The sequence below is a fragment of the Convolutriloba macropyga genome, chromosome 2 (assembly GCF_964194025.1).
Source record: "Convolutriloba macropyga chromosome 2, txConMacr16.3, whole genome shotgun sequence".
Classification (NCBI taxonomy): Eukaryota; Metazoa; Xenacoelomorpha; order Acoela; family Convolutidae; genus Convolutriloba; species Convolutriloba macropyga.
The window spans coordinates 3,140,046-3,161,886 of NC_134469.1; the positions used below are offsets into that span (position 1 = coordinate 3,140,046).

The 21,841-nt window shown below is 38.6% G+C and overlaps 1 protein-coding gene and 1 non-coding gene across 5 annotated transcripts in view; one reads left to right on the forward strand and one right to left on the reverse strand.

Moving 5' to 3' along the window:
- The window catches only part of LOC142355662 (uncharacterized), a 62,090-nt gene that overhangs the window by 29,288 nt on the left and 10,961 nt on the right, over positions 1–21,841 (forward strand). For 2 of the 4 annotated variants that reach the window (XM_075407766.1, XM_075407745.1), the window contains exons 5-15: positions 2,685–3,194; positions 3,830–6,742; positions 7,811–8,055; positions 13,001–13,039; positions 15,568–15,624; positions 16,413–16,556; positions 16,993–17,183; positions 17,679–17,971; positions 18,352–18,584; positions 19,200–19,347; positions 20,110–20,339. In XM_075407766.1, the coding sequence (XP_075263881.1) occupies positions 2,685–3,194; positions 3,830–6,742; positions 7,811–8,055; positions 13,001–13,039; positions 15,568–15,624; positions 16,413–16,556; positions 16,993–17,183; positions 17,679–17,971; positions 18,352–18,584; positions 19,200–19,347; positions 20,110–20,339 (5,003 nt within the window). The remainder of the gene's footprint in view (positions 1–2,684; positions 3,195–3,829; positions 6,743–7,810; positions 8,056–13,000; positions 13,040–15,567; positions 15,625–16,412; positions 16,557–16,992; positions 17,184–17,678; positions 17,972–18,351; positions 18,585–19,199; positions 19,348–20,109; positions 20,340–21,841) is intronic. The other 2 variants (XM_075407753.1, XM_075407760.1) reach the window with 2 other exon arrangements.
- Trnaa-ugc (transfer RNA alanine (anticodon UGC)) lies at positions 8,857–8,928 on the reverse strand. Its single transcript has one exon. It is a non-coding gene; the product is annotated as a tRNA-Ala (tRNA).

Consider the following 21,841-nt stretch of genomic DNA (forward strand, 5'->3'; position numbering starts at 1 on the left):
TAGTGTTTTTTTCAAAGAACACGCAGAGTTGCTAAAGTTGCTGGAGTAGCAGAGATTTATTTGTGGATACGGAAGGAAACTAAGGTGGAACACCTCCCCCCACCTCACTTGTGAACCCCAGCCCCTTCACACAGTAAGACTGCCCTCCTCAAGTATATGCTATCTACTACAAAATCAGACCACTAATCAATTGTTTGGGAGCAATTCGTTCGACGATAGTTTGTTATTTTCATCATTACCAATTTTGAAAGAAATGTTTTAACCTAAATACTACTTAGTTGATGATCTTGCGATAAGTGGGTAATCTGTTGAATGTGCAAAGTTTTTCCCTTTGTACAGCATTCATGTTCTGATTAATTGTTCTCGAACGAAGTTTGAAGCAATTTTGCGTGTCCTTTTATGCTTAACCATTTTTGATTTTATTCTAGGCATTCTTTGATTAATAGCCGCGAAGCGATAGCGGCTATTATTGGGGACATCGTGTTTTTTTAATTCGTCGTCTCCATCGATATTCTTACGACCTGACTTCTTGGAATCGACTTTTTCAAGGACTTCAGTGACTTCTACTGCTTTGCAGTTAAAATCTGTGTGCGTGACGTCATTTCTGTTTTTAGGTCAATTGCGTGACTTACCTTACTCAAAAAATGACTTCTGAACTCACTTATGGAACTTTAAATTTTATGAACCTTTACTGGTTAAAGATCAATAGTGTGCATCTAAGTATTGCCAAACTTATATGCGCTAATTCTTGAGTATTAGTCTTGAGTTTTTGATTTCGAATATCAATTTTGAAAAAGCTCTTTTAGGGCTTTTTCCTTATAGACCATACGTATCATAAAATTGACAGTCCGATTCTAACCCAAAATTTCCAGTTGTCTATTAAAGGACTGGTGGCCGATCTGTCTATCTTATTTCTTTAGTTGTTTCAATTCCATGAAAGGCCACAAGCGTCTATCGCGGCTTTTTTTCTGGTAATCTGCCGGCTATGTTTGCTCAAGTGACTTTTTCACGCTTCTCTTCATTTTTGAGTGATATGAGTTGCCTTCACTCCGAAGTAAAGTTTGTTGCTAAGATAAGCAATCGTAGCGTAGAAAATTACAAGGGCCTGATGACGTGAGGCTTTTATCGAGGACTCTGGAGGATGTGAGTTCGAATACGACTCGTTAGATGTTTTTGAACCTATAAAAAATTATCTAGGCTACAGCCCTTGAATTAAATTGCGCCGCCTGTAGTTCGAAAGTAGTTTCTGCAACGTTGGTGGATTTATGTTTTGGCTTGTCTCACAATATGATTTTTTTCACTGAAAACGTACTTGAAAGCGTTTTAGTCGTGGCAACGTTATCAAAAACAATTGGAATTTTTCTATAGCTTTTGAGTCAACTAATCTGAAAAGTTCATTTTGTCAGATTTTTTGGTTATTTCTTTTTTCATCTATTGAAAAATGAAGCGAATTATACACTTTAGTTATAATTTTATGCTTTTGGTGTTATTCTTATTCTAGATTTGATGGGTTGTATTCCTTACCTGATTTTTCTGACCTGAAATCGTTTTATTTCTAAGATTAGTAGCACTTTTTTTTAGTTTTGCCTGTCTTTATCTTCGTTCAGTTATCCGAAATGCTAAGACAGCCGAAATCTGACGGATTATTGATTGCATTTTTTGGTTTGAATTTTAGTTATTGATTCTAGAACTTTATTCCTATACTTCTATTGAATTTGTTAGTTTTCACTAATTTGTGAATTATCTCAGGAGGCTGATGTCGTTTTGTTTTTCTGAAGAGATATATCTTCTCGGCCTTCGGTTTTTGAAAATTAAAGATTGTATCTCGCAGCTTTTCTTTTGAATTCGTTTTAACCACTTTTTTTTTAAAATGAGTTTATGATAGTTGTTTCAAGCATTCTTCAAGGTCAGAAAGGCCTCTTAGTAGATAAATAATACAATTATGTAATTTTTTCGTTTAAGTTTTGCTGTTAAAATATGAATGAAATGGACTCACCTCTTTTCTAAATTTTATTTTCTATAAATTAAATTTTAGTAAATTTTTTCATGTAATTTTTGTGGGTATCTCTTGTATTGGCGTATAATTGGTTTAATGGAATGTAAGATTTGTTTTTCAAAACGTATTATTGGTTGACAAATTTCTCAACCGCGTATTCTACGTATATGTTACTGTTAAATTGAGTATATTTGTTTTGTGCAAGCGACAAACGTTTATCAGCTGGACCAGTTTGACCTGATAAAACATCGAAATAGGCAATAAATTGTGAATTTGATCAATAATTCCCCATCATGAAGCATTTATGAGAGCTCATTGTATTTTTATGTCATAGCTCTTTGAAGAGATGGAATTTTGAAATGACGGAACGCTTGTCCGTTTGTATTCATAATCATAAGAAAATATTTGTGATGTTATTTGTGAATTATTTTCTCCGTTTGTTTCCCAGCCTGCTGACTGCTTTCCAAATATTTATAGAAGTTGCTGGAGTCATCACAAATACCTGTTTTGATTTATCTTGTTTTATTATTTAATCCAACCACTAATTCTAATTTTTTAAACCAAGGGATTTTTTGGTACAGCAATTTTTTTCTGTTTTTAGTATTTTACTGACATCAAATTGAATCCCAGCTGGGAACTGAAATGTTCCTGGCAGTTTGCAATTTTCTTAAAAATGAGTCGTTATTAGGTCAAATAGATGCAGACTGGGCTGAAGATATTCTAGACAGCAATCGAAAACTTCTCAATTCTCAACAAGACAACAACTCAGATCCATTCGACTTTTCTGCCTATAAAAGAAGAGATACGCATAATTTTGGTCAAATTCAATCGAACAACTCGACGAAGGACTCAATCGAAGATCCATTTGACTTTTCTGCGTCGAAAAATAGCAAACGAAGTACAGATACCGGGAAAAATCAACATTCTTCTGGCCATTCTCAGCCGAACAACTCAACGAAAAAAGATCTATTAACATTATCTGGCACCGATAATAGCAAGCCAAGTCCTGCTGCCTCCTCTGTCAAATCTAGTGCCTCTGGTTACGAAGGAAGCTACAATACCCTACCTCTCAATTCGGTCTCTAGATCAGGGTCAACGATCACTAACCAAAACAGCGACAGGGGTTTAGGTGATAGAATGTACTTCGGAGAAGACAACTCACCCAATTTGAGAACTGCTAATAGAGGTCACGCATCTGGTAAGTGTCTTTTTAGGAAGGATTTTATCGCCAATCTCCACTTGAAAATATAATTGGTTAAAATTTGCGGTTTCGATTTGTAAATATGTTAACGAATTACAGTGCATGTATTTGTCCACTCGTACTGCAAATCAGTTTTCTCAATAGAAAGTTTTGGGAAGGCTTTTTTAGTACCCATTAATATAATATTTTCAGATTTATTCAGATATTCATCCAAGACAACCCCCCCCCCCCCCCCCGCACGGAGTGCATGCATATTGGTTAATCAGGGTTTACAAGGCATTGATTAGGCACGAATTCTTTACCATAACCTTCACTGAAAATCTAATCTTAACCAGACATGTGAGTAGGTTAGGCAGCTGACAGGGACCTCGCCGGAGGGAATTTTTTGTAATCGATTTTTTTGCATATCTACACCGGGGTGTGAACATTTTGCGCCCACCCCGGTGATCTGCAAAAAAAATCGATTGTAGAAAATGCACCCCCCCGGGCGAGGTCCCTGCCAGCTGTCTATACTATGTTCATTTAACTCATTTGGTTTTCTTGCTACTGTTTCTTAAGTTTCCTTGATAATATGCTGGCTTCTAGTCTGATCGTAGTTTCTGCTAAACTAACTGAGTTGTCTCATTTTGCAGCTGCTAACCCAATTGAATTTAATCGACAACCATCTTCTCAACAGTCTAAAAGTAGAGTTCACAACGACCACGTCATGTACAGAGATCCCACCAACTTATCGATGCATGCTCAAACTGCCGCGCCTGCGCACCAACGACCTCATAGTCAAAACTTTCTCGACCAGCAAACGCTCCTCAAAATGTCAAGTGATTTCACCGACTCCCCAAATCGGGAATCCCTGTCGCCAGGAGCAGCATCGTCGGCAGCTGCAAGATACAGACGCGAGAAACCACGTCGAGCGGATGAATTCCGTCAAATTCGTAACTATTTCGACAATTTGTCCCAGATGAACGACAATAATTCAAAATTTCAAGGGGAACACAGAAGAACCCAAAGTTTGGATCGGGCTAAAACTAGTAATAAAGCGAAGTTCCTGAACGAAGCAAGGAAAAAGTTCGACGATTATCCAGATAGTTCTGCAGATATGCCTTCGTCAGGCGGACTGGGAAGAAACTCAATGCGAGGAAGTAACAGCAAATGGAAATTGAGCTCAGTTGATGAAAATTTTCTAGCAAGAAGGCAGTACCGGTACACGGTTCGCGAACCCAGGGACATCAAACCCCTGAGACCTGAGTTGCCACCCGCAGCTGCTATTGACACAGATTTCATCGTACGCAACTCGAGGTTCAAAAACACAAATAATGGAGACTTTCAGAATGGAGCCGTCCAAACCCCCGAAGAAAGAATTGTGAAAAACAAGTCGGCAAGTTCTACGGACCTCCTGCTTGATGAAACTTTCAAAGCAATATTTGACCCTAATCATGACGACGTATCCAGGTCGCAAGAGGATATGATTGACAGTGGGGCTAAAAGACAACCGCCGGCGTCCGTGTCTACTTACAAATTAAGTTTGAAGCCCAAAAGTCGCGAAGGGAGCTTCGAACGAAAGGGTATCTTAAGCAATGGATCGCGTGCGAGTAAGTTTATTGATTCTGATTCGGACGATAGCGTTTCGATGCAGTCTCAAATCGAAAACTACAGACGAAAGCCGAATGTAGTATCAAGCAAAGCGCCCTCCAACGTCGTTAACGACGCAAATATGCGGGCAAATTTAGAAGAAACTCTACAGAAGTGCAATGGAAAAATAAATGGGAATCACAAGGGTCTATTTGGCTCCACTGGGTCTCTGAAAAGTGAGCCTAAAAAGCTTGTGCAGAGTAATGATGATCTTATAAACTTAGATAGCAATACAAACTCCAGTCCCGAAACAAACAAACCTTATGGATTAAACCAGCCATCGTTGAAGAGCAAAGACCCTGCATTGTTAGTGAAAAGTGGAATCGATCTTTGGGAAACCCGAATCGAAACGGTGGAGGTCGAGAAAGACCAGCGTGAACGCGAAGAAGCAGCGATCAAGAAACAATTATCGCCGTATGATGAAACACCGCCAAAGACATTTGATCACGTTAACAGACCTTCCTCTCAAAATTATGGACTGAACGAGCATTCGAGCGAGCTTGTTTCGCCTCCGGGAAGCAATAAGTCAAGTTTTAAAGAATCGGAGGCTGATGCTAATGAGTATAATTTCACGAGTGCAAAATTTGCGGCTGTGAACTCAATTCCCCAGCCGTATAGTCGGCAGAAAATTGGAGGGGTACCTTTCGAACCAAGTTCTAAATTTAAATCATCTAGCACGACTGCGGTGGCGCCATTTCCGTTCCCTGAGCAAGAAAACCAAGATATCAAACATGGTTCGAATGCCTCGCTTGTTCATTACGACGAAAAAATAAGACCTGAAAGCCAAACTAGTGAAACGTCTCGTGTTTTCAGTATGCCTGTGAAAATTTACGACGATTATTCAGAAGACCACATGGCGACAGTTCAAAATGAAGTGACTGAAAAGTTTATTTATTTCCCGAATACGAAAAAATTATTGAAAGTTGGACCCGAGGACGAAACTGAAAGTTACCTGAAACAGGTAAATTTACTGCATAAAGATTGCGGGTATTTTATAACGGTAAAAAAGCAAGTTACAGAAGATCGTTTGACAAAAATTGAAGCCATAAGTGATAGAAAGGAGGATAGAGCGAAGATTAAAGACGATATTCGTGACGTTGCAAAAAGTTTGCACGATCGGGCCGCAAGTAATGAGCGCAAAGGACGTCATGAAGAAGAAAAGCCGTCAGACGAGAAGTTTTCGTCTAAAATGGACCTGGCTTGGAACAAAGCGGCGGAAACCCATCCTCGAGATGCGAGGGAGAATTATGGCCCTGGTCAACCTTTTGATAATTCTTCGAACAATTTGAAAGACCGTAGTCCTGACACTAGACATCAAGCAACTGTTTACCCCCAACGAGAGACCGAATTTGGTCCAGATCCGATTTTGTCACCGGTTGATGACGCGAAAAGTTTCCCAAATTTTAATAGCAAACCTGAAAGCTATGGCCAGCGCGACGAGAGGTTCCCAGGTGAGAATAGCATCTACAGCAGACGGTTTAAGAAAAATGACGGTACAACTTCATACAGAAATATCGGATTTGTCCAGCCGATGCCAGGGAACAGGTCAATTAGTGTGGACGCCTTGAACTTTGGAACGGACAGCAATTCCGGCCGGGTGCCTTTGAACCAGAGTAGCCAGTTATTGACCGGTGATAACAACCCGAACCGAAGTCGGATGTCATTGATGTCGCACGGAAGCGACTTCATGGACTCCCGATTGCAGCGTGATGGTATGCAACAACAACCCGTATTTCAGTCAATGTCGCCGCCCAATGTACCAGAGAATTCTGGTAGTATGTCAGGAGCTAATTCTGGTAGATTTGACAATGGTCCCAATGACCTGATGAGTCCGACAAATGATTTTGTGGATCGTGGTCGAAATCCGAAGGAGGGAGATAGTGGGGTGGATATTGATTATTACAGTCCGAACTCAGGTATAGTTTTCAAACTAACCAGTCTGTTTTGTGCTTTTAATGCTCCCGAACGAGGTTTGAACCAATTATTTTAGTCCCATAAAGTTGCAACTTTGCAACTCAGGCCAATGTTCGAAAAACCCATGACTGCAAATGAACAACGAAGTGCTGATCTGTGCACGTTTTTAAATTTGAACTTTAACCTTTGTTCGATAGCGTTGCCTTAGATAAATTTAACCTAATGTTCGATAGCGTTGCAACTTTATGGGACTAACTATAAAAGTGTGTCTGTCTTTTTTTCTGCATAATTTTTGCTGGACCGTTTTCTAGAACATTCTTTCGTTTTCACTTGAGTGAATTTTTCACGCTAGACTTTTTGGTTTTTAGTTGGGTTATGTTTCACAATTGTATCGTACAGGTAGGCATACATAATTTCTTATTCAAAACATTGCTAGAATGAGATTTCATATCTAATTATTGGCTCTGAGTTGCTGTAACTATAAAGTTTAACACTCATGAAGTCAGTTTCTGTTTTCATATTCCTGTTTGAGCTAAAGCGACTGCATCTGAAGGCATCGATTACGGATTGTATAGCCTAATAAACAAGAGCTAGCATTGCAAACATAAGTTAACATACGAAAGGTTGGGTCTTTGCCGTTTGTGCCCCCCCCCCAGCTTAGTGGGTGCACCCCCCAGACACGCACGTACCATATTTTATCATAATGATTAATGATTTACTGTAACCACCTCCTCTGTAGTTGCGGGGTGCATAAGATTTAAATCCAATTTAGAATTAAATTCAAAGATTAAATTCAATTCATATTTACGGGAGGCGAGGGTAGGCACTGAGCTTATCAGAAATCTGTTTAAACTCAATTTGGTTTCCAGCCCCCCCCCCCCCCCCAGCTCAGTGTGGTTGCACCCCAGAAGCACGTCCATGTTTTATCATAAGATTTACTATGTAAGATCCTGCTCTGTAGTTGGGGTTGCATAACATACTGGACGGGGGAGAGGGGTACAAACCAATTTTTTTTCGAGTGACGACTGAGTTTCTCAAAAACTTTCAAATTAATTTAATTTGGTTTGCAGAAGAAGTGAAATATCCAATGCAAGTAATGCAGCCATCCCAAGACGGTCTTTTAACTACAAATGACAGAAATCCATTAGTGGCATCTGATAGAGGTCAATCTGTGTCACCTTCAGCCATGATTGGGAAAGAACAACAATCGCCATTGGATGTTGGGGTTGCTGTCAACAGTGATAGTAACGATGGTCAAAAGAGTGGCGACTCTGGCAAGCCCTCCGGCAAAGATGGCCAGAAACAGAAGAAAAATGTAAGTTATGGTTTCGGTTTAAAACTAAAGTACATATTCTGTTTCGGCCCCAGAGATTGTTTTGACCTCCATTTACAAATTGTTGTTATATAGCATATTACTGAGTACATGTGTGCCTGAGGGCCTGAAAGTTATATATATGCCTACTAGCCCACTAAGCGGAGAAGGGAACCGAAACAGAAAATATAGTGTGGGTTTAAAACTACCTAATTACTCATTTGCGCAAGGTGCATTACGATTGGAACAAAGTCAAGTGTGTCCAAATTTGGTAATTTGAAAACAAGGAGTTAAATGAATAATTGATCATTCGAAGATGCGCGTTAGGACACGTGGGTCTTTCCCATTTCAGCCCCCATTATGGTATTTTTGGGTCTTTCCGATTATAGCCCCCCCGCCACCCCCAGCGTAGTGGTCAGATAACCTATAGCCCCCCCCCCCCCCCCCAATCATGGTAATTATACCATAATGGGGGGCTATAATTTAATGGGGGGGGGGGGTGCTATAATGGGAAAGTATTTTTTACCATGATGGGGGAAGGGGGTTTTAGGTTATCTGACACTAAGCGCGCGGGGGATAATCGGACCCGTATTTTTTACCATGATGGGGGAAGGGGGTTTTAGGTTATCTGACACTAAGCGCGCGGGGGATAATCGGAAGACCCAACTGATTAAAGCAAGCAGAGAACGTTTATAAATGTTCTCGGACTGTGTATGTGGGAATTATTTTAGTTTGTTTTTCATCCGCTATTTGCTCTGACCATTTTGGTTTATCTGCCTCGTATCAAGTTAACTATAAAAGAATTGGAGATATGGGGGTTCGAACCCTAGACCTTCCGCATGCAAAGCGGACGCTCTACCACTGAGCTATATCCCCGTTGGTCTGCTGCGTGCTCAGAATGCGTAATCCGTGCCCCTGGATCATTTTTAATGGCAAAGATATTTGAATTGGTATGTTTTCAGATCATATGAGAATTATCAATTGCCGCATTTGTAATGTGGTGCTCTCGAGCAAAAGTTGGGTAATCATACCCTCTTAGGTGAACGCATCGCCGAAAAGGTCGCTATGTCAGAAATTCATAGAATTAGTGTCGTTTTTGGGCTAAATTTTGTAACTCTACCCAATTTTCGCCCCTCGTCCACGTTTGTGCTCAATTCAACTAAAGACAGTCGTTTTACGGCAATTAATTTTACTCCACTTTTCTTTCGTGACAATTTTTAATTGCTCTTGAACGAAGTTCATAGCAATTATTGTAAACGTGTTGGTCTTTTTTTATGCAGATTTTTCGCTTGACTATTTTGCGCTTTTCTTCTGGAACATTCTCTGACTTCTCAGGTGACTTTTTCACGCGTTCGTTCTTCATTTTTGAGTGACCTGAATTGCTCTCACGCCGAAGTAAATCTTGTTGCTAATATAAAGTCGGTTGCAGCATATGAAAATTTAGGGCCGAATAGAGCAGGCGGAAGTGCAAATGTTTATGAAGTGGGAGGTCAATGGTTCGAATCCCGGTTGGGTGAAATGTTTTTCCACCCGCCTGTCGTTCGTTTATGCTCTATGCTCCATTAATTCGAGGAAAATTTAGAAAGTGCCATTTTTTCTCGAAAATTGTTTAGACTAATTATTTTCTGATCTGATTATTTTCATGCTATTTAGTTCAATTTGCTGCCTTAACGTATCACAGGAAACATCTGTTTTAAGACTAATTTCTCAAGAATGGATATAAAAATTTATAATTGGGTTGTTTTGCTTTTTGTTCGCTCAAGTATAAACTATTTGATTATAACGCTCAATCTATTATATTAATTGTAAGTTGCACTTGAGCGCAATGGTTAACGAAGCTTCTGTCTACACATGCTTTGAGGTCAATTATTGAGTAGAGCATTGAGTTTGCATGCATTTTGAAAAAGGTCATTGACCGAAAAGCTGCCATTGTCACAAAAGTCAATGTACGAAAAGCTACATATGCCCTAAAGTTCAATGATCGAAAAGCTGCGTGTGGCAAAAGGGTCAAGGACCGAATAGCCGCGGATGCAAAAATCGGTCAATGGCCGAAAAACTGATAACATAACACAAAATAGTCCAAGAATGACGAATTGTGATGCATCACAGATCCTAACAGTGTAAAGATTCTCCTAAGTAAAGTTCCATTACCGAAATAAATCCGAAGATGGAGAATACTGCTCAACATGAATTTTTGCAATTCTTTCACTCCTGGATAAAAATTTCACGCAAAATGTTTGCGTGATCGATCTGATTCTTTTAACAATTTATTGTTTCGTTTCTCTTTCAGTTTCTTGATCTCGGTTTCAGAAGTTTAATACAACTAAGTTTAAACAATTGAATCATTGTTGGCAGTTTCTACGTAAATCAAATGAAGATTTGGACTGCGAATAGTTAGTTTAATTTTTTTCTCTCGAACTAAATTTTTTTCGTTTCTCCTTTTTTTCTATTGTTGTTTTCTCTTCCGCTTCTCTTTCTTGCCTCTTTCGTCTTTTCTTTTTTCCTTTTCTTTTTTGTCTCTTATCTTGTAGCAATTTGTTTTAGTCCTGTGGTCCTCCGCTTGAGTGATTCTTTGCCTGCCTCGTTTGACTTTTTATCCTCAAAAACGGGATAAACATACAATGCACGGGATCTCTTAGAGCCTTACGCCTTATACCGAGAAGGATTCACCGACCTTGTTTTGACGAGTCATTTTTGTGGTGTTAAGGGCTGTTCTTAACTTAAAACTGTGACCCCCTAGGTCAACCCTCCCCTCACCACTCCTCTAGTCCACCCACCATCCTCCTCCTTGTGCTTTGGAAGCACTCTCGTCCAGCCTTCCCAACCCTCCCCCCCCCCCCCCCCCCCCCTCCCTCCATCGCTTGACCCCCAACTTCGCCTCCCCCACCACTCTACTGACCCCTCATACTAGCAGCTCTCCCAAGCTGGGTACTGCCAAAGCCAACAACTTCGATTTGATACGACATATCTTAATCTAGGATTCCCCCAAATCAGTAAAATCTTATTAAAATGTTGCGATAACAAAAAGTTCCATGTTTTCGAAAAATGTTGGAACAACTGTTTAAGATTTAAATTATTTTGAGAGAAATGAGAAGATGCGTGGTGGTTTTTAACCGAGACTTCAAATATAATAGAAATATTTTTGTAGCGGAAAAATAGTTTTGAAAAATTAATTTTTCTGAAGTTTCTCAAAGAGAACGAAGCTGAACAAAATAACCTTCATCGTAAATTGCTGTACTCGTGGTTGCCGGATCATTGATACTGATCGTTGCAGGAAATGGGATAGAGCACGTTGAATACAATATATACGCACCTCAGGAGAGGACAGAATAATTAAGAGTGAATAAATACGCGTTTGCATAAAACTTTTTATTCTTATTAAAAATTCTGAGTTTTATGGAAATCAAATGCATAGTTTTGCAACTGAAAACTTTGGAGCCACTTGAGAGCTTAGCTTTGAGTAACTCTTTTTTAAAATCACACGATAAATTAATTTGTAAACAGGATGTGGGGCATCACAGGAAAGATCTGAATTTGTCATGTTGAATCTTCGCATAGAGAAGCGTTACAAAGTGCACATTTCATTCTTATAGATGCCATATTTTCAATCTAGTTTTTCTGCCCAAATGTAATCGAAACTCATTTGTCCGCGTCAAACGCAATTGCTTGCACTTAAACTACCACCCATTTAATATGTTACGTGACTCTGCTTAAAATCTGGCGTTAAAATCGAGAACTGTGTAGCGTTTTTTAGATATAAGCCAGAATTTTGAAGTGACTTCCGCTGAGTCGCGTAACGTTGCTTGAAACACACTTCGCAAGTTTGCAAATGCCTGCCGAAGATTTTAAGATCTGGTGCTCAATACGGGAAATTCCGGCATTCTAGAATCTGGCACTGCAGAAATCTGAAAACATGCACGTGCGTGTTTGAAAAAAAAATGAATCTTTTCTGTTTGTCCCCCCCCCCCCCCGGCCCCCAGTACGTTATGCGCCCCCCCCCCATTTACAGAGCATGTGCCATTACATGGTAAACCGTTTTGTGAAAATATGGCACGTGCGTCTGGGGGGATGCAAATGATATGCACCCACTAAGCTGGGGGGGGGGGGGGGGCACAAACGGAAAAGATCCAAAAATTAAAACGCACTTTGATTGAAAAGAATGTAATCATAGTTGTGATCTATTTTGTTTCAGGTTCTAAGTGTAAGTTCGTTTGGGTGTCAGTGTATTATTATCGCATGATTGTTTGACCACCTTTTTCACCTTTTGGACTCTCTTAGCTTGCATGTGAGTTTTCTCCCCTTTTGTAACTGTAACACGGTGTTAGTGATAGATGTACTTAGAGAAATTATCAATGATGCAGTTGGAAATAATATCAACTGTATTACGGCTACAGTTTGTTAAAATAGGGTTAGAATAGGCTTGTAATAACCCTAATGTTGGTGGTATTACACTATCGTTGCAATGATTTATCATCCTAATTATCGGCTTCAAACATTAGCATAATCGAATATCAGTGTCTCCTTTAACAATCAGTGTTAAATCATTAGGCAATTAACACTCAGCAGGTATAGATCTGTTTCGGAGCAGGTATGGGATCTGGTTTTGCCTTCTCCTCCGGAAATGGGGGGTGTTAGGTAGGAAAAACTCTCGAGTCATTATCAAAAGTGCAAGTTAGTGTGCTTGTCCTAAATATAGGTGTCAATAATTGATCGATATTAAATTTACTAGTATTAAAATCCAGGTGCAGAAAAAGTCAACTGTCACAAAATCTGTTTCTTTGATCTATGGAACGTAACCCATAAACCGTAGTGATTTGATGAAAAAGCCCTCTAGCTATCCCACTAATGCTTATACCTCAAGAGGTTTTACCTCGTACTTCTGGCTAGCTTGGACCGTTGTTTGGATGTTGGTCCGGATCGATAGTGACGTCACTCATTTGGCGTTTAGAATCAGTGGAGTCAGATTCCAGAATTAGACGATGTGTTGGTATGTATTGTGCATTAGTGTCGTCCCTGCTTTTGCTTTATCATTTCTTGTCCAATTGTTGAGTTCTGTTTATCTAGATTGTATCTTTATTTCATTTTTCTCATCGCTGATCGATTATGTCATCATTCGTAGTTCTCCTGATTGGCATTCGAGGTAAAGAAATTTCATAAGTTCCTCGATCCTTTATCACAGTTGGAGCTGACGCTTATCAATCATGTTAAGATTACTGGGAGGCGATTCAACTTGATCAATTTCGGAATTGAGCAGGTGAACTCAAATGGGACAGTTAACTGACTGTTACACCCCGGCTTCGCGTTTGGAAGCAGTCTGTTTGACTTAGTTCGATTTGTTTTGACCATGTTTAGGTCCATAATATTTAAAAAATGCTCCTAATGGTAATACTTTTTATTTAAGTTACGGAGTGCTTTTTCGAGCAATCTTTTTGCTTTGCGCTTCGGAAATGGTAATTAATTGCTCTTCAATAAAGTTGAAAGCAATTATTGTAAACGTCATTGTTATTTATGCAAAATTTTAGTGTCACCGGTTTCTTCTGGAACATTCCATCGATTTTGCTTCCTGAGTGACTTTTTCACGCAGGAATTCTTTTTGTTGCCTGATATAAATAGCTTTTTTGAGAAAATAAGTCTTTCTGGCAAAAATAAAAGCAATTGTAAGCTAGATCAAAAGGGCCTGACAGCCGAGTGGTGAGTGTTTTGTCCTGGACGCTTGAGGTCGGAAGTGCGAATCCCTCTCTAGTCGGAGATTTTTGCACCCATAAAAAATCATTTAATAAATTATCCTTTGCTACAGTCCCCTCTGATTTAAAGTGCCCCGCCTGTCGTTCGAGAGCAATTTGATCGACGTTAGTCGATTCATGTTTGATTGTTCAAAAGATATCTTTCTACCTTTTTGTATTCTCAAAATACGGCTGTGCTGCAAGGTAATCAATGGATATGTATATGATCTCTAAAGACATTTACGTTGATTATACCAGCGACGAAATTAAGTTAACAAGCGCCTGTTTTCAGTGAAATTTGTTCTCAGCCTGAATGTATACAAACTTCTAATAGCTTTGAAAAACACTGTTTGCACTACGGTTTTCAATAGCGGCGGTCAGTTTCAACGGCTATTATTTAGACGCTTTTTTAAATCGCTTTACCTTTGGATCACGTTTTTCGTTTTTACTTAAATCACGTAATTCGTTTCACATAAATCACGTTTTACGCGTGACGTTCTTTACTCACTATATCAACTGAATGGGTTTTAAATTCTTTTACCCATTGATTTATTGAGTTTAGTGAATACATTTTAAGAATAATAACAAAATCAAAAGAAATGTGATAAAGCACGGTCTTTAAGTCAGTGCATTAGGTTATCAAATTGCAGTAGAGCGATTGCTAGCTGGCATTTGTATTCAGCTAAATAGGTTTGAGTTCAGGAGCTGGATAAAGTATAATCTTGGAAGCTAACTGAAACTTCCCTCGAAGTTATCTTTTTATATAACTTTTCCGGCAATTTGCCGGCTATGTTTTTACTCTAGATTTTTTTGAATCTAAATTTGAGTCGATGTATTTCGTAATTACGCTTTTCAATTCGACAAACTGGAACTTTTTCGAGAAATTTTATTTTGAGTTATTTGCGATAGAGTTCGAAGTTGCAATAAATAATAGACGGCGAGATATAGTGTTTCAACCGGTATTGATTTTTTTAATTCGAATTCCCCTGGGTTCTAAGCTTCATCCCCCTTAACACAAATTGACCAGCCTGTGGTTTAGTGCAATTCATTTGACGTTAGGCGGCTTGTTTGATTTTCATTTTTGTCACCAATCCGTACAGTCCCTGTAAATACCTGAATACTTCTGTTTAATTGCCCTCGAATTAATTATTGTAGATGCGTGTCTTTATGCAAATTTTTCGCCTGACCATTTTTGAAATTTTCTTCTAGAAAAATCTCTGCCTTCTAAATTGACTTTTTCAGACTTGAGTTGCTCTCTCCGAAATAAAATTTTTTTGTTCAAACAAAACAGAGCCGAGTCGTTAGACTCTCTGAGAGATTGTTAGAGAGTCGATGACAAGGCTCTGATAGCTGAGTGGTTAATATCTCCGTCGAGGTGACGGAATCGGACTCAGGAGGTCATGGCACCCATGGAGAAAAATTGCACCCATTGAGTTTTGCTTTCACTGCTGTACGTATCACTGCGTATTGCCAATTTTGATTTCAAACTGAGCCAAATGGAGATTTTGAGAACATTATACGTTTCTCCTGAAGATTTAGCTATTGTATAAAACAGTGCTTTTTTGTTACTGCTAATTTTACGTATCTTTGTTTTTTTCACAATTTTTTAGCTGACAGTTCGTCGAAATGTCAATTTAATAAGATTCGATTTCTTGTTCACACGGGGTCCTGGGATCTACGGCTACCCTTTTCTAGCTTCTCTATTCGCTTCCATCTCTGCTTTGGCTTTCTGGTCACTCAGTACTGAGTTTAAACAAAGATAGTGACAAAGTTTTTTTGTGTTTTTTTTCAGTTTGAAGAGGAGGAGGAAGATGAGCCTGCTAGAGGGACTTCATGTTGTGGATCCCAGGTGCTCTCACCCTTCCCATTCCATTCCACCTTCTCTTTTATTTACTCCTAGTTGATTACCGGTTGAATAATTGATAATCTCGATGAGCAGATTTATCTGCAAGTAATTAATCTCAACCTAAGTTAGCCGAGAATTTTTTAAAATTCTTGGAGTTCTTTGTGTAATTTTGCTGTGTCTACTGTCCTGAATCATTGAAAATGTATATCGAAACCAGATTATTCATGCATAGACACTAAAATTGAAACCCGAACCTTAGTTTGAACGAAATTGCCCAATGACACGTTTTTCGTTTAAGTTGCCTTGCTCCAACGTTTTGCGATTAGATATCAGTTGTTTGAGACCAAATTAATTCTTATGATTTGTTGTATTTCGTCCTCGTATATTATCTTTATCAGGATCGCTGGGGAAATTTTGAAATATCCATCCTTTTATTTTTCGTTGGTGTGTGATTACCGGTTTTCCATAACATAACTTCCCCGCCCACTCAAACATACAGAGGTACCGGCATTATACAAAGAGTACTCTAGAATTTATGAGACTAATCGGCGTTTATGTCTCCTGGCGAAGGGAATGGATTAGATCTAAGATCTGATTATTTATACCAAACGTGCATGTAATTATCGTCTGATTTTGCTCTCATGTTTACTTGGGCTAAATTTAAGTCGATCAGTATTTAGAGTCAGTCTTCTGCTTGGTAGCCTCTCTTGGCGACATCTCATTAACTTTACGGTGAATTTATAGTCCAAGTTCTTCAGATCTTCGTTACTAACTAGGAAATGTATTTGCAGAAAATCTTCCGTAAGAGGTCGAAAAGCAGAGACGATGCTCTTTCAAAGTCAAACACCTCCGAGCAGTCGCCGACGTTAAGCAATGCCAGTACTAAGAATGCACCATACCAGAATATCCAGCAACAGCACCCAATCGAAAACCAGGTATTGTAATCTTTTCATTGGAAAATCTGGGTGTAATTTGGCATAAATTTTTTCACCCTCTCCCCCTCAAGCGTATGCGTCATTTCTTTATTTCTTTTACATTATAACGAGTTATATAATATTATGCAACGGGGGGGGGGGGTGTAGGGTCTCAAAAACTGAGTAAGTAGAGAGGGGTGAAACGATATAAATCCAAAATCTGTTTGGTTGAAATTTGCAGAATTATTGTATAAATATGTCTAAGACTTTTAAGTTTCATTTGTTCATTTGCAAACGCTTGTCTGAGAACATTTTAGAACTGGTTATTTTGACTTGAAAACTTCATGATGATATCGAAGTTTTTTATATCGTATATAGAACACCAGAGCGGTTTTTCATAAACAATACCGAGTTCAGAAAAGCATTTTAAACATATAAAATCTTACGTACATTTCAGAAAGGAGAGTTACCAAATGTTGCAACCTCTTCTGGGATGAACTTCAAGACAACTTATTCCCACCAGGTGGGAGCTCCTATTACAACTGGAAAGTCGTCGGAGCCTCAGAGAAGTTTGTCACCCGTGGTAACTGCGGCACCGACCCCCATTTATGCCAATGCAATCTACAATTTCAAGGCTCAGAGTGACAAGTAAGTTGCTGCAAGTAATGATAATTATTTTCAAATATTACCAAAATGTCAATTTTTCCCCGAATTTTTCAAGTTCAAAAACCTTAAAAAATAGCTAAAATATTGACATTTTTCTGTTGAAAGTGATTGGTTTGTAATTGGTGCCAAAGAGGGAATAAAGTTTACAACCTTGTTTATTCAAGAGTTCAAGAGAAATTAAATCAAAATTTAAGAGAAATTCAATTGATGTCAAAAAGGGGCATGTAGTATTTATATTCGTCCGGTTTATTTTGTTCGTACCTTTTTGGCTGTGGCTGTCGGGTTTTGACTTCTCTACTCTCCAAAACGACTTCTGATTTTTTCCATGCACACTTTTTAATTCGGCTGACTTGAAATTTATTTTGCTTAGTGGTTAAATTTTTGAATTTCGAGAAAAAATTTAAAGTTTCGTTTCCGTAAGAGGTTTTAGTTTAAAAAACGTTGACCTATTATTTGCGAATCATTAAAATGTTTCAGCGAAGTGGGATTGACTAAGAATCAACCGGTCATCATCAAGAGAGAAATAGACGCCAATTGGTTCGAAGTGGAGGCTAATGGAAGAGTGGGAATTGTGCCCAAGTCTTACTTGAAAATTGTCGATCAGAGATCTGAACAACCCGGTCCCAAATCGACATCTGGCAGTAATCCGGGTACAATGACGAAGTCCAAAACAAACCCAAATTTGAGTTCAGAATTGTCGAGTAGTGGCGATAGAAGCCGACGTGATGCTTACGATAAACGATCACGAGAGCCACAAAATCAGCAACAAGGTAGATATTTGAAAAACTATTAGAATCAATTATTATTCGTTTCTCATACCAGCCGTTAAGTTGTGATGAGTTTGTCTGGGATATACGCTCAATTCATTGTCGGGATCTACTTTTGATCAGACAAATATTAGTTTGGTCCGCTGTGCAATTCGAATGCTGCGATTTTGAAACAAAACCAACAAGTCTAAATATATTTGACCCTTTTTTAGTAATTAATTAGTATCCATAAATACTTGGATTAAATACTTGAGTATTTGGGTTGAATTATTGCAACTGATTATACGGCAGCTATTGTACCGTTCTATGACTAATATCAATACTGTGAGTTTACATCAAGCATTGGACTGTTGTTTCGTTGAGAAGTCATTTTTGTACCGCAGGCCGAGGTGTGTCGGCTGGAAACAACAACACCAACACTAACAAAATGAAGCCCTTAAGTGTGGAAGTCTCGTCAGCAAATCAAATTCCTCAAATGTCTCAACCGAGTGACATTCAAAGAGCCTCCAGGAGTTCTTTCACACCTAAGCAGTCATCGGAAATCGTGGAGGGAGATCAAGTGATAGTAAAGCACTCCTTCCGCAAGGAAAGCCCCACTGAGCTGGACTTGAGAAAGGTAAAGCTCTTGTGAATGTCGATTAAAAGACACCCTTGCAAGTTTAAGCTGCCAGAAGTTCCATTTTAGCCAGACATTTACCTCCTTGAACGTTCGGAATTTTGAAGCTTGCAAGTTGCGGATTTCAAGCATGGTTACGTGACTCTGCTTAAGTCACTTCAAAATGCTGACTTACATCTCGATTGGCTAAACCCCCCCCCCCCCCCCCTCCTCCTCCTCCATGAACAATGTTGTATCATATTTTTCAGCAATGGGTTTTTGAAGCCCTTCTTATAGCTTTAAGGCGTTGTCTGGCCTTTAATAAGTTTTTATGCCCGTTAACATTTCACCCGGATTGATTTGATTTTAGTCTCATCGCGATTTTTAAGTCCTTATCTGACTGGAATATCATATCAAACATACAAAATAGGGTTTGGGCAAAGGGTTTTAGGTTGAAATTTTTATAGGTTTAAATGATGTTGAGATGAAAGCTCTGTTGAAATATGTGCGGCTAAATAAATCAGGGCGAAAATAAGCAGAACCTTATATAAGCTATCAAAATATAATAATGTCTTGCCTCTAAATATTTTAAATATTGAGTATTTTTCATCAATCAACTTAGGTGATTGTTTTCAGCGTGACATTGTGATAGTGACGCAGAGAGTAGATGACAATTGGCTTGAGGGAGTGATTGGGAACAGGAGGGGAATATTTCCAGTCACTTATGTGGAAAAGTTGCTTCCCGAAAATAGAGGAGAAGACAGTAATGACAGGCTGAAAGGAGGTAGGTGGTTGCGATTTTTGTTCAAAATAGATCTCAATGCTAAAAAGTTGAAAAAACAACGTATTTATAAATGGTCCATTTGCTTGGCTTAACATCGCTTGAATAGAAACTCAACTTACGCAAAGAAAACTGTTGTGCTGGAAAGAGGAAGCCTTCAGTTTCAGAACGAACATTCGAATGGGTTATAGGAAACGCCCATTTGTGGTTATGGCTTAATATATCACACTTGCAAGATGCTAGTAGTATAAAAAGCTGACAGGAACCTCAACTGGGGGGACGGACTGTTAACCTTCTGCTAAAAGTCCCCCCCTTGGTAGAGGTTCCTGTCAGCTTTTTATACTACTGATGCTGGTCCGAGTACAGTTTGTTTGACTACAATAGCTGTATTCGCTTAGACCTAACATTAAAACACTCACGTGCCCATTTTAAAATGCTGAAAATCTGTAGTGCCAGAAGTTGAAATGCCAGAAGTTGCTACTTAGCCAGAAGTTGACTTTCGTCATTTTAAAACGTGCGCGTTTCGCGTTTTAAGCATGGTTACGTGACTCTGCAGAAGTAACTTCGAAATTTTGACTTAATATCTCGAACCGCTTCGCGGTTCTCGATAAACGCCAGAAGTTCTCAGTGACTTCAAGCAGAGTCACGTAACCATTACATCAACGTGAAATGAAGCGATTGTCAACTATATTTGTTCATATACGGCACCGAGCCACCTTTTCAAAAATTAAATTTACAAGGTTGATTAGCTCCAATTGTCTCTAGGTCCAATGTCTCCCAGAAGTGAAATATCTGGGTCGAAGTCTCAATTGTGTCTCAATCAGCACCAGGTCAATTCCACAAGTAACAGGAGTCTCAATTCAGTCGGGCTCTCCAAAAGTGCTGCAGGGGAAGAGGGCTCCAATAACAAAATGATCTCTGATCTGTTCCCAACTGTCGGAAACAAATCGGGCTTCGAAAAAGAGAAGGATTCCACCATTGAGCGCACTCCCAATGTGAGTTTCGGTTTTTTAATAGATGAAGTTGCTTGGAATTTGCAAAAAACTATAGTGTCAATTTTGAAACTCTTGGTTCGTGAAACAAATCGAATGGCACTGAGAGCGTTTTTGGTCTTAACGATTTTTGGTTGAGCTTTCTGATATTTTTAATTGAGACGTTATAGAAGAAAGGTTTTAAATCCCTTTTTACTATATAAACAACAAAAAAATTTTAATTGCTCTAAAACGAAGTTTGTAGCAATTATATTAGTCCTGTTGGCCTTTTTTATGCGATTTTTCGCTCGACAGATATTTTGTCTGGCCCATTTGACTTTCGTCCTTAAAAACGGGAGAAACAGGTACCGCCCAGCGGGCATTGAATTTCATTAGAGGCCTTTAGCCGCGTTTAGAGGTCCTTCAAGTACCGGGAAGGCCGTAGTTTGAGCTTAAAAGGTCTTTTTTAGGAGTTTTTGAGACAAAAATGTTGCTATTTTTTGTATTTTTTCGTCATTTTTCGAATTTTCTGATGGACCAGTCTAAAATTGAGGCTGATTAGACTTGATAGAGGTCTTTTGCAAGACACAAGTACTATACTTTTTATGACCATTATAAGTGCTATATGTGTTGGTAATCAAAACAAAAATACGCAAATTTATGCTAAATTAAATATACTAAATTAAACATAGTAGATTTCTGCAATGTTTCTAGTGGTAATGGGATGGTTTTCAACATTTTAACATCACAAATTTTAGCATTTTGTTTTACAAAACTTGCAAGTTTGTAATGTCATTATTCATGTTTTTCCGCACCCATGGGCCAGAAAACCTCTTTTGAGTTTAGGGGTTTGATAATAAGTTACTGAAAAATTTTATTGGCCAAGGAATAGTTTTCAACTTTTTAATATCACAAATTTTCGCAATTTTCTATAATAAATTTTTCATTTTTTTTTCAATCTTTCCATTTTGCAATTTTTTGTCAATTTTTAAGTTTCTCCAGACTCAAGAGACAAGTAACCTCCTCTAGGGTTTGATAATAGGTTACTGCGTAATTTCTAGATGTAATGGAATGTTTTTGAAGATTTTAATATCACGAATTGAAGCAATTTTTTAAAATCTTTGCATTAATTTTTAATTAATTTATTAGTTTTTTTTAATTTTTTTATTATTAGCCGCACAGCGATAGCTCGGGTTATTATTGGCCTTTTCTTGGTGTTTTTTATTTCGTCGTCGCGATTTTTGTTACGACCATATGACATCACAACCACTTCAAATCTGCTTTTGTTCAATCGTTCGTGCAATTTCAACTGAAGTGCGTGCGTGACGTCATTTTTCGCTCTTAGTGGCGCGAGTTTTTTATTCATTTGCGTGATTAAATTTGTGGTCACACTTGACTTACCTCACTCTCAAAAATGACTTCCTCACTTTGAAATTGACTTTGATTTACTTTGGACCTTTTCTCTTTGAATTAAAGTAAATAAAAGTCAATTTCAAAGTGAGGAAGTCATTTTTGAGAATGAGGTA